The following is a 13305-nucleotide window of genomic DNA, read 5'->3' on the forward strand; positions in this document are numbered from 1 at the left end:
TTTCCTCCCTGGCTGCTGCCTGCCTGTGAAGCCTGTGCCACATATTTTAGGTTGTTGCCATGGTAGTAGCACCCCACTGCAAGATACCGACTTCTGCGCTAGTTCAGGTAGCACAGCGGCTTTCACAGGTAAACCCAAACTCTACGTGATTAACACAACTAAATGTTTATTTCTTGCTCACAGCATATTCTAATACAGATGTTCTTAAAGGTATGACCTTCCACTTGGTTTTTTCCTTCTTGAAGCTCTGCCTTCCTCTGGGTCCTTATGGCCCTCTCCACCCTGCTGGCCGCAGGGAAGGAGGGCAGGCGCTTCCCATGGGATCCCACAGGCACATCACCTTGGTCTGTATTCTCTTGGCCAGAAATCAGTCATATGTTCGCAGTCACTGCAAGAAGGGCTAGGAAATGTAGTGTAGCGACAAGCCCCAGAGGAACAGGAAATAGGTTTTGGTGTGCACGTAGGCATATCTGCCGCTTGGGCCAGGGCTGTCTGGACTGATGGAGTACCGTCCGGGAGCTTATCAGGAAGAAGGTCAACAGGTGGCCTGCCTTGGTGCTCACGGGAGACGTTATCAGGCAGCAGCTAGTGAGATCTGAAAGATGTGCAAATATCTTCACAAACGCAACAAACATTTACTGCATGTCCAGCCTGTGGCCAGCAGTGGTCCAGACTCTGGGGACCTGGAGGAGAACAAAACTCCCCTTGGAGCTCGGGGTGATCCCCCTAAACACAACCCTTGTGCTGCTGGGTGCCAAGGGGCCAGAGAGCCTGGGGACAGAGGAGGGGAGTGGGGCAGGTTTTTTAACATGGCTGGTTTGAGTGCCTCCTGCTGCCCTAGAAATGCATCCTGTGTAGTTCAGCCTGCCAGCCACCATTAGCAAGCGCTGTCTCTGCAGTGTATCGGATGAAATGTAATTAGAGGGGAAAAGGGCAACCGATAGCTGATGTCCTGTTTCTCTCTCTCTTGGTTGTTTTCCTAGGACATTGTTTTCCCTCTTGAGGCTTCTAAGGAGGTGGTTGCTCCAGGATGTAGGGTCGTCACCTTTTTTGTGTGTTTGTTTCTGGCTGTTGGCAAAGTTAGGGAGCTGGCACTGTGTCTTGGACCCCCCCTCTGTGGTGCTGAGGGCTGCACAGGGAGGGACCCAGAGCCCGGCCTCCTTGCTCTTTTCATGTTGTTGGCCATTTGGGTTAGAAGCCGCTGCTGCTGCGGTTGTGACTGCGTCATGGGCCTGGCTTAACTGATGAGGTGGGCTGAGGTCTGGGCAGACAGCGCTCAGTCAACAGCCCTTGAGCTTCAGCTCTGTGCCTGACCTCTGTCCAAGCCCGTGGACACTTCCCTCCCCGGAGCCCACTCCCTCTCGGTAACTCAGGGCGCCGGGGAAGGATCTTGAAACTGTTATGTAAGGCAATGGCAGTATTCTCCAGGAGCGTTTTCAAAAAGGGCTAAGAAAATGGGCATAGAGGACATAGCTAACACTGGAGCAGGCCACGGAGGGAAGTTTTTACATCTCTTTCAGAGATTTTTCGGTAGAAAATCATGTCACTAGAAGCAGGAAGGTAGACTGGGTAAATATCTAGGACATCCTTCCAAGCTGCATTCGTTAATTTGTCACATGGTTTCAGCTAAGGCAGTGAGGACAACAAAAGGTTAAATCTCTCCTATACGATGAACTCAGCCATCCCTGTGAAATGGAGGAAGCGGAATACCATTAGACTCTCTAATCTCATTTCTCTCTTGCTGTCCTTCTTGGAGCCTATTGAATAGTGACCTGGCAGAGAGTCAGTTCTGTGGACGCGAAACATCAGAGTCAGTCTCTTTCTGAACGTGCCAACAGGGCTGTAATTTAGAAAATGTAGCCTACCTTTTAAGGAAGGATGAAAAGGTACTAAATGCACATTTCTTTGCATGTTAGATCCCAAATATTTGGGATATATTAAACACGTAATTCCTGGGGAATTTTATTTTCTGTTTTATTAGAGTATTTGCATGACATATTAGGGCCAACTTATTAAAACTGTTTGTATTTGTGGATCTCCGGTGGTTTCATGAGTACTGCTTGAGGTCCTATATATGCCAACTATTCAATAAGATGTGTCTTTTGAGTGTGTAACTATGCATTCAAGATGCAAATGCAGTAACAATTTTGCCCTTGTTTTAATTACTCTTCCTCAACAACGCATGTGATTTTTCTTATCTGATGTAAGCCTTTTTTGAGAGGAGGGGCTAGGAAAGTATTAGCTACTGTCATGTAAAAAAAACTAAATATACTTGGAAGTTGGAATTTTACATTTTTCTGTTAGTCCTAGTCTTTTTCCATATTGTCATGTTGTCATAAATTAAAGGGGAGGGCGTGGGGCCTACCAGGATTTTGAAGTTTTTTTTTTCCTCCTATTTAAAGTTTATGTCTCCCGTATAGCATCCCATAATGCTGGTTATTTTTATGCTGAATATTTGGGACAAAGAGCCTCTCTTAAACGAAAGATAATTGCAAGCTTTGTCCCTTGCCTCAAGTTTACTGCAGGGTTTCTCTCCTCGTTGGTTATACAAAATGAAATTATAAACCACCAGTAGCCTGGGAGATGTCAATCGATTCCAAATGACTAAATATTTAATTCAATCATTGCCTATACTTCCAGGGATGACTCGGGTGTTTTTCTTCTTACTGAGGGCTCCATGAACGCCCGGCTCTGCAATGGCTGCTGAGGACTGTGTCTGTTGCAAGGAGGCTCCCCTGCAGTGAGGAGCTGGGCAAGCCTGTTCCATAGCAGCCCTTTTTGCAAATGGTAGTGGATTTTTGCAGAAGGTTTGTGGCCAGATCGCTATGTATAATACTGATGAAGCATTTTTGTTCCAGCTCTGTCTCGGAAGACCTAGGCTGTAGACGTGGGGATTTCAGTAGGAAACATTATGGATCTGTGGAGCTGGTAAGTTTACACTGTCTGTTCAGTGGTAGAACATTGATTTTGATTTAGAGAGGATCGCCAAGCTCTTCAGATCTTTTGTTGTATATTTACTGTTAGGCCATGTGAGTACAGTATAAGGACTGGATGGGAATGAATGACTGTTGAAGGGCTATAATAATTCGATCATCTTTATCTGTCTGTTTTTACTGTTACGTACTTTTAATCTGTGTCTTTCAGTGTGTTAAAACGTGGCTTGGTATTTTTCTCTGTTAATGGTGTTATATAATTAAATAAAATCATTTATGAATTAAGAAAGGTAGCATTTGTTTTTATGTTATCTTGTTCCTAAAAGTTTCTAAATCTAGTTTTTGAGGTTTAAATATTATTGTAATACATATTCTGATTTTTCTGTACCTTTGCTCTCTGGGTATGTGATAGGAGTTAGAATATTTATGAGCTCTTTTTTTTTTCCTGTTAAAAGTATATGTGTTGGGCTAGATAAATGACTGTGATAGGTAATAGATATCTGGAATGAAAATATCCATATTTTCCTTAATGAGAGAGATTGGGGATTGTGTTATGATTTTCTTTTAAAATTGTATGCTTTCATTTTAAAAGAGGCATAATGAAGGCATATCATAGCCTCAGTTTTTTAAAAGACAGAATTGTGTGTTCTTTTCCCACAAGAAAAGAACAAATTGCATGGAAATTTGAACAAATTTTCAGGAAAGTGTGCTCATAAGATTCTCTTGGTTATTGAAACATTAAATTTATTATTTCTATCTATTTACAAAAACTGAGTTGATGGGATCCATTTGTATAGTACCCAGTTATCCCCGATTAATGTAAGCTGCATTCTTGCAGGGTTTAAAAAGTAAAAAAAAAATTATGCCAGAATCATGTACCAGTAACATTCTACTTGAATTCAAGCATACATTACAGGTTTGACTGTGTACCTGCCCCAGGTATATTCCTGAAAATATGTGTTAAGTAAAAGATTTCGTCCTTGTTCTTAAGGCGCTTACTGTCCTCCAGCTGAGCAGATAAGATATACATAATATATTTAAAGAATGAATTTGGTCACATAAAAGATGCACTGGTTGATTCAATCAATGCCTGTTCTGTGTGAGTCACTGGTGACACCATGCCAACTCAGACCACCGCCTCTCCTGAAAGAGCGTGTGCATAACTATAATTCAGAGTGGGAATTGGTAAATATTGTGAGAAGCACACAGACAGGGCCTGGTGGGGGTTGGGAGAAGGAGGGAGCAACCCATTCTAGCCAGGCATCTCGGGGAAGCAGCCTGGAAGGCCTTATGGGGGCTGTGGGATGTGGGTTGGTGGCAAGGAAGACAGACAGTAGATATTTGCACACAGCAAGATTCTTGGCAGTGATGATTCGAAGGGCAGCAAGCAAATGGTCCTGCCCAGCAGAGAGTGTAGGGCAGCAGAGCATTGTGGTTACACAACAGCTAGGCTTTGGACTCAGACAGGCCTGCGTTCACATACCAGTTCCATCACTTATTATCTTTGTAAACATCTCTGAACCCCAGGGGTGCCTAAGAGCTTGTGCTCTGAAGTCATTCTTGTTTCATCATTTACTAGTTGTATGATCTGGAACTTCTTTGAGCCTCAGTTTTCTCATCTATGAAATGGGGTTTATTAATATTATCTACCTTATAGGGTTGTCAGGAGGATTAAATGAGATGATGCACGTAAGCATAGTCCCTGTTAACTAGCTATAGCAGCAAAGATGAAGTTTGGTAGCAAAAGTAGGACCTTGACTCTTAGGTAAAGACTTTGAACGTGATCTAATGAGTATGGAGCTCTGTAAACAATGAGAGTGGTGTCTGGGGGAGACAACGTAGGTGTGTAAGATGGACCCTTTATAGACTTGTGGAAATCACAGAATATCAGACTGGGAACGTACTTCAGAGCAGCAGTTTCAAGCTTGAACAGGCATCAGAATCACCTGGAGAGTTTATTAAAACAAATTGCTGGATCCCACCCCCAGAGTTTCAAGTTCAGGGTTAACCCAGATTTTGTACTTCTAACAAGCTCCCAGATGATGTTGATGCCGCTGGTGCCAGGACCACCCTTGAAGAAACCCTGCCTCACTGAATCCTAGACTAGGCATCAGTTATCCCCAGCCTGATGAGGCAGCTCATTGAGCAGAAGTTCTTCAATCCATCTGTTCAGGTTTTACTCTAGAGCCATGATTGTGTGTGTGTGTGTGTGTGTGTGTGTGTGTGTATGTGTGTGTTTATAACTTTTTAAATATTATAAAGTAACTTTTAAATACATTTTAAAATTCCATGTGTAATTTCACCACCTTGCAGCAAGTATTTTCATCTCCTTTGGTACCTTCCAATTTTTATAGCTCCAAAGCCATTTCTACATGGCTGTAATCAAATTATACATTTACTTTCACATTCCTCTTTTTTCATTTAACTGTATTTTGTAACTATCTTCTTGTTATGTAGTCTTTGAAGTTACCGTTTTAATCGGTGTATGATAGCCCAACAAGGTGATAAACAATTATCTGTGGAACAGTTTCCCTCCTTTTGTAAAATCAGGTTGTTTCTAGTTTTCCCACGTTAGAAATGACATGCGCTAGAGGCTGCAATGGTTGGGAAAGATGCAATGAGCAAGTTCCAGTTTTGCCATCTGAGGATCTCTTGAAATTCTGACTCCAGTGTTTTAAGGGAGGAGACATTTTCTCTCACCTATGAATGGCACAGTATTATTAAATTAAAAACCATTTTATGTGTCCTAAGTTCATGAGAAAGCGAGTTTAATTTTTCTTACACCTGGTTTGATGAATATTGTTGGGAACCCAATCGATCTTGGGCATCCTGGAACTCAGACTTTGTAGAGAGGTCCTTAGGATTCTGTAAAATTGAAATTTTAGCATAAACTTCTTCTGACCTTCAGCAAATTAGGTAGAAGTCCTTGTGAAGAAGGATATCGGCCATTCAAATCAGCAATGAAGGCAGATGTAGGGGCTTGGTTCCTAGGTTTCAATTGGGTATACATGTGGTGAGAGACTGTGGAGCTCGGATCTCTACAGACTCACAGGAGAGTTTCTCAGCCCTGATTCAACAGCTGTGTGTTGAAGTCTCCCGCCATGGGGCAGGCACAGTGCCGGGCACTGAGGGAGAAGGAGAAAAACAGTTGTTCTGCTTTCCCGGAGCTGGAGATAGTCTAGCTTTAGAAACCAACGGCCTCAAACTTTGAGTCTCCAGGCCGTGTGTGTCTTAGCTGCCCCCAGCTGTGTTCCCTGCCTTAATCAGGGATGGTTTCCTCGCAAAGAACGGAGGTCTACTGGGTCCAGCTCAAGTATACAGTAATGCATGGAAAGGGTGTGGGTGAATCTCCCCAGAATGCGGCGCAGGAAGCACAGCTGGGCCCCATGTGACTGGGAAGCCCCCAAGCAGCTATTCTCGCTTCTCTCCAGTCCCTGTGATTTCTCAGCTTCACTCTTCTCTGCGTGTCGATACCAATCTCCTCTCTGCACGCCAGCTTCCCCGAAAGCACAGTTGCCTCTCTGCAGTCCATTTTTTCCCAGCAGCGGTGGGTTTTTTTTAATACTTCTTTTTATCATGGTAAAATGTACACAACATAAAATTTACCATTTTTAAGTGTACAATTCAGGGCCATTATGTACATCCACAGGGTTATGCAACCATCACCACTATCCACTTTCAGAACATTTTTCATCATCCCAGATAGACACCGTACCCATTAAACAATGACTCCCCATTCCCCCCTCTCCCCAGCCCCTCGCAACCTCTGTTCTGTCTTCTGTGTCTGTGAATTTGCCTATTCTACATATACATATAAGTGGAATTATACAATTTTTGTCCTTTTGTGTATGATTTATTTCACTTGGCATAATATTTTCAAGGTTCATCCATGTTGTAGCATGTATCAGAATTTCATTCCTTTTTATGGCTGAATGATATTTCATCATGTGTATATACCGCATTTTGTTATTCACCTATTGATGGATGCTTGGGTTGTTTCTACTTTTTAGCTATTGTGGATAATGTTACTATGAACATTGTTATACAGGTATGTGCTTGAGTCCCTGATTTTAATTCTTTTGGGTATATTAACTAGGAGTGGAATTGCTGGATCTTATGGTAATTCTATTTTTAACTTTTTGAGGCACTCTCAAACTAGTCTCAAAGTGGCTGCACCATTTTACATCATTCCCACAGCAGTGCTCCAGGGCTTCAGTTCCTCCACGTTCTCATCACCAACACTTGTTATTTTCCTTTTTTTTTTTTTTTAATAACCATCCTAACAGGTATGAAGTAGTATCTCATTGTTGTTTTGATTTGCCTTTCACTAATGATTAATAATGTTGAGCATCTTTTCATGTGCTTACTGGCCATTTGTATATCTTCTTTGGAGAAATGGTATTCAAGTCCTTTGCCCATTTTTAAATTGGGTTGTTTGTTTTGTTGTTGTTGAGCTTTAGGAGTTCTTAATATAGTCTGGATATTAATCCTTTATCAGATATATATGATTTGCAAATATTTTCACCTATTATGTGGGTTGTACTTTTATTCTGTTGACAATGCCCTTTGATGCACAAAAGTTTTTAAATTTTCATGAAGTCCAGTTTATCTATTTTTTTCTCTTGTGGCCTGTGCTTTTGGTGTTTGTATCCAAGAAATCATTGCCAAATCCAATGTCATGAAGATTTCCCCCTATGTTTTCTTCTAAGAGTTTTATAGTTGCAGCTTTTACATTTGTCTTTGATCCACTTTGAGTTAATTTTTGTATATGGTATAAGGTAAGGGTCCAACATCATTCTTTTGCATGTGGATGTTCAGTTTTCCTGGCATTATTTGTTGAAAGGACTGTCCTTTTCCCATTGAATGGTCTTGGCATCCTTGTCGAAAATCAATTGATCATGTATACAGGGGTTAATTTCTAGGATTTCTCTTCTGTTTCATTGGTTTATATGTCTGTCCTTATGCCAGAGTGATGTTTTAAAATGTTGACAACACAATGTCTTTTCTTTCTTAAATCCCTTCTGTGGCCCATTGCACTGCAAGCCCAGACCTTTTACAAAGCCCTACAAGATCCTGCGTGATCCCTGTTCTGCCTTCCTCTCCCACCTTCTCTCATGCTACTCACCCTCACCGTGCTTCAGTGGCCTGATTTTGGTCTCTAGAACAATTTGAGTTCCTCCCTGTCCTTTGCACTTACTATTCTCTCTTCGAGCTGTTCTCTAACTCAGCATCCTCTTTATTTTCTTAATGGTGTTTATCACAATTGATTTTTTAAAATTATTTATTTGGCTGTACCGGGTCTCAGTTGCACCACGCGGGATCTTCGTTGCGACATGTGGGATTTTTTTTAGTTGCGGCATGCGGGATCTTTAGTTGCTGCATGCGGGATCTAGTTCCCTGACCAGGGATCGAACCTGGGCCCCCTGCATTGGAAGAGCGGAGTCTTAACCACTGGACCACCAGGGAATTCCCACAATTTATATTTATTTGTTTACTAACTACTCTCTCATCCACTAGAGGTGAGGGTGGGAACCACGTCTACCTTGTTCATTGTTGGATTTCTAGGCCCTGGCAAGGCCCTGGCACATACAAAGTTCTCATTCACTGTTTTTTATTACTAAATTGATTTCTAGTCCCCCAATACCCTGGTCTTGCAGCTCCTTCGCCCCTCATAGTCATAGCGCGAAGGGTTCATTCTAGGACCCTAATTTCTTGGATTCAGGTATCTATCCCTGATTCAAACAGTTGAGTTCAGGGTACTGGGATCATGTGGTATAAATGTGGCCTCCTAGACCCACATCCTCAGCAAAGTTTGTGGATAGGGCAGATTCTCTCTGAAAAGGATATAGAGAAAAGTCAGTTTCAAAGAGCCTGAGCTGGGAAGGAGGCCTCACATGTGTCTGCAATATTTCCTCTTATAGTAGATGATTTAAAAGCTCAAACTAAAAGCACCTGGCTAAAATGTCATCCTCTGCCAGTGGACTCTTATCCCTGACACTTTTTTTAATCCCATAAACAATGGTATGGATTATAAACTCTCTAAAAATAGGAATCATGGCTCTTTATTTACCACTGTATCCCTCATACTAACCACAATGCTTAGCATTAGTAACTTAGTAAATATTAATTGAATGAATGAATGGTTCAATTTGGTTGGAATTAGAGAGTAGCCTAACCCATCAAAAATAAAGAAGGAAAAACGAGCTTCTTTGATTCCCCCCTCCCCAGTATAGACTCATCAACTTGCAGTGCATTCCATCTGAAACATACGCCGTTTTTCTTCTTGATGAATTGAAAGTCTGGTCTGTCGTGGCAGCATTCTAAGCAAGGCACAGCTATTACCCCATCGACCATTCTTCATCACTTTATATCGAAATCTGTCAGGATAAGATTGTTTGTAGTTTTTACTGATCTTTCCTTGGCCTTTGACTCAATGGGTAAGAAACTGATGTGTTACAAATGATAAATGGTGTGGGCGCCATATGGACCTCTCCCCTGCCCAGCCCAGCTGCTAATCCTCATATAATCCCACATCTGGATACTTCTGGGGAAGCCACAATCTGCAGGTAATTTCAAGTCTGGATAAAACAGGGTGGTATATTGTCCATTCCTTTGAAAACTTGTACCCTAATGACTCAAGCCTGCATTTGGATCAGCTGCATGTTCCCCTGGTATATCAGAGAGACACATATAAATGCGACTCTGTGAGGATAGCATGGGTTTGTTGTTATGAACTCAGGGTGGCCCCAAAGGACGTCTGGCTGTACTGAGCACAACCAAAAGAGAGGTTTATCATGAACTTGGTTGGCATCTGCAGATTTTAACATTTGAGGTTTTGACTATGTGAAGATTTTTGAAGTCTGATATGTAGTAATTTGTATTTTTGCTCAGGCACAAACTTGAATTACGCCTGTGGGACTATTGTGCAGAAACACGACTCTTGGCTAATGAGTGATTTAGCTAGCTGCCTGCCCAGCATCCCTAATACTCTACAGGGTTGAGTAGGCTTTTTGTTTTCAGAGGCATTTTATGGGAGAATTGCATTCTATGTAATATCACTAAATTGAGAGATGAGTGAAGGTACCAGCATATTTCCCTTAGGAACATCAAAACATCAAGACTTCTACATTCTACAACTAGAATCATAATTTTGGCAGATGTTCTCTGATATTTAACTGGCTTATATTTAAGGCTTTGATAGCTGGTTGACTCATGTAGGTACCGCAAGGTATAACATTCATCTGGAGTTATCAGTGAGTTAACATGGTTAAAAACTCTGATGCTCTTTTTAATATTTTTGATGCCTTTGTGGATGATCAGTAATGCCGACATGGAACATTTTCCAAGCTAAAATTATTGCAACCATTTTCAATAATGTAGAACTTTAAGACCTTACTCAGATAATTATTTATGCATGAGAATGGAACCAGAAATCTTTTATTATGATTATTATTTTATTATTATTATTAGTTTTGCTGTTTACTGAATGCTTACTATGTACCAGTGACTGAGCTAAATACTTTAGACGCATTTACCTATTTAATCCTCCCAAACGACTATAGGCAGTAGATGTTATTTGATTCCACCACACACTGTGGATGCTCAGAAGACATTTGTGGACATTGAATGGATTCCTGTTTATCAGATGATCTCAGAGAGATCCCACGGCTAGTGAGTGTAGAGGTGACACTTAAGCCCAGGTCTGTCTGACTCCAAGAGCCCCTGTGCTTAATCTCTCAGTCTACGAGCCTGTGCTCTCATAGCCCTGCCACTTATAGGCTGTTTCCTAAGGCAATTGGATTGATTGTTAGAGCAAACATCTCTGCCCTTAATCAACAGCATAGAGTAGCTCTGCTTGAGGTTTTAGCTCAAATATATAATTTCGAACTCTGTTAGGTCCAAATCTTAACAAAAGCTTGATTTTAAGAAGAATGTTCATAAAGAATTACCTAAGAGATGTCCATGCCATAAATGGTTTAAATTTAATTTCTGGATTAGGCCCAACCATAAGGTAGCTGCAAACACTTGGCCTGCCTTTCTTGGCCCCTCTTAGTCTTGCTTTTCTTGATCTGCGCCTTGGTGTTACGCCTTTAACTTGCACTGATGGACAGAGCAGGAAAGAGCCATATGGATCTGGATGGTGCGTCTCTTGCAGGAAGGTCTTGAGGATTTTTCTCAGTCTGTCACACAGTGTCTCCTTTAAGAGGGCTTATGAGAAAAGTTTCACCGGGACCAAAAAGCAGCTTTGTTGTTAACCTTATAGGCAGTAGGAATCCTCTAAATGGCTGACTGGGTTTTTTCCTCTTTGCATTGGCCTCTAGGAAGCTCAGGACCCTATTTATGGCTTGCTTCTAACAGCCTTAAAGGACTTTATAAGATGCAGCCTAAACTTATTCTCTTGTTTTCAGGTTATTTACCCACACCTAATTTTCCCTTGTTCTGAATTTGTTCTGTAGCTAATTTTCTCCTTTGAGTGAGATACATTTCAGTAAGCTGCTTTAAATCTCTTCTAAAAAATAAGGTAGAGCATAAATTTAAAAAAAAAAAATCTGTATTCAGCTTCTAGCCCTTAACAACATATCCTCTGTCCCCCATTGATGGTAGCTTAGTTTATAGAATGGTTTTGACCCTTGTCTCCTCCCTACCCTACTTTTTGATTAGTGCTTTCATGAACTATTTTCCTAGGATCAACAACACCTGGGGAGAATTAGCATCACCTGCCCAGCCGTTTGGTGACCACCTTGAGCACTGAGCCCTGTGTTAATGGTCTGGATAATTGGGGTCCAAAAGTCTTCCAAATCAACTAGCTAAACACACACTGTAATCAGAATACCAGACAAGTCCTCCAACTTTTCCAGGCAAAATCAACCCTGGAAACAGCCATTTCAATGATATTTGGCACCAGCATGCTCTCTAGTTTCAAAACTAGAACTGCAGACGCTCCACTCCCTCCTGGGTAGCGGCGGGCCTGGGCAGCTCACGTTGGGTTCCTCGTGGCCACACAAGTCTCCCGTTCCTGTGCGGCCCCACGTCCTCCTCCGGGTGACTCTCTCTGCTGCCGCAGCGCCCTCAGCTCAGCTCATAACCTCTGGCTCCTACACCTGCTGCTGGAACCCTGGGGTCTTTGTTCTGTGACTCCAGTGGTCTTCAGCTGGTGGGATATAGTACTCTGATGGACTATAAAAATACTTTCAAATTTTGATCAGTGTACAACAGTTTATATTTTGTGACCCAGAGCTACAAACTGTTAACATATTGTTTATTGGTTAATTCTTCACAACAAACCTAGTTTTCTACCTTGATTGTGGTCTCTTGTATACTCTGGAGGTAAAATTCTCAAGTGTGTCTCAAACACCCAGTCTTTCTTAGTGTCTGCTTGATAATATCCGTTGCCTCTCACAACTTACTTGTGCCAAAGTGACCTCTGCCCTACACCAGGTCCTCTCACGTGCCCAGCTCAACTTTTAGTAAGACAGACCAGGCTCAGCGGTATGTATCGTCAGTTGTAGCAAAAGTAAATTTTAAGCTTGATCAAAAATATATAACGTTGGGACTTCCCTAGTGGTGCAGTGGTTAAGAATCCGCCTGCCAATGCAGGGTACATGGGTTCGAGCCCTCGTCCGGGAAAATCCCACGTGCCGTGGAGCAACTAAGCCTGTGCGCCACAACTACTGGCCCTGCATGCCACAACTACCAAAGCCCGCGTGTCTAGAGCCCATGCTCTGCAACAAGAGAAGCCACCACAATGACAAGCCCGCACACCGTGACGAAGAGTAGCCCCTGCTCGCCGCAACTAGAGAAAACCTGCGTACAGCAACAAAGACCCAATGCAGCCATAAATAAATAAATAAATTTATTTTAAAAATATATGTAGGGCTTCCCTGGTGGCGCAGTGGTTGAGAATCTGCCTGCTAATGCAGGGGACACGGGTTCGAGCCCTGGTCTGGGAAGATCCCACATGCCACAGAGCAACTAGGCCCGTGAGCCACAGCTACTGAGCCTGCGCGTCTGGAGCCTGTGCTCCGCAACAAGAGAGGCCACGATAGTGAGAGGCCCGCGCTCCGCGATGAAGAGTGGCCCCCGCTTGCCACAACTAGAGAAAGCCCTTGCACAGAAACGAAGACCCAACACAGCCAAAACTGAATAAATAAATTAAAAAAAAAAAAAAAGGAGTCATGGGCTGGCGATCCTGCACTCCAGCAATATTTACCATAGCCAAAATATATATATATATATATATATATATATATATAATGTTGTATACCTTTATACTGCTCTTATGAATACAAAATATTTTCAGTTTTCTGAAAGGTATTTTTAAGGACCTGTGTTTACTTCTGAATTCAGGCAGGCCTACCATCAAAAATGTAGT

At 42.2% G+C, this 13305-nt stretch overlaps 1 protein-coding gene and 1 non-coding gene across 2 annotated transcripts in view; one reads left to right on the top strand and one right to left on the bottom strand.

The window, feature by feature from the left end:
* GARNL3 (GTPase activating Rap/RanGAP domain like 3) overlaps window positions 1-13305 on the top strand; it is a 154895-nt gene that overhangs the window by 40853 nt on the left and 100737 nt on the right. Inside the window, exon 3 of the mRNA XM_059926576.1 lies at window positions 2859-2928. Within this exon, the coding sequence (XP_059782559.1) occupies window positions 2859-2928 (70 nt within the window). The remainder of the gene's footprint in view (window positions 1-2858; window positions 2929-13305) is intronic.
* On the bottom strand, window positions 8327-8399 carry TRNAG-UCC (transfer RNA glycine (anticodon UCC)). Its single transcript has one exon. It is a non-coding gene; the product is annotated as a tRNA-Gly (tRNA).

The sequence above is a fragment of the Balaenoptera ricei genome, chromosome 6 (assembly GCF_028023285.1).
Source record: "Balaenoptera ricei isolate mBalRic1 chromosome 6, mBalRic1.hap2, whole genome shotgun sequence".
Classification (NCBI taxonomy): Eukaryota; Metazoa; Chordata; class Mammalia; order Artiodactyla; family Balaenopteridae; genus Balaenoptera; species Balaenoptera ricei.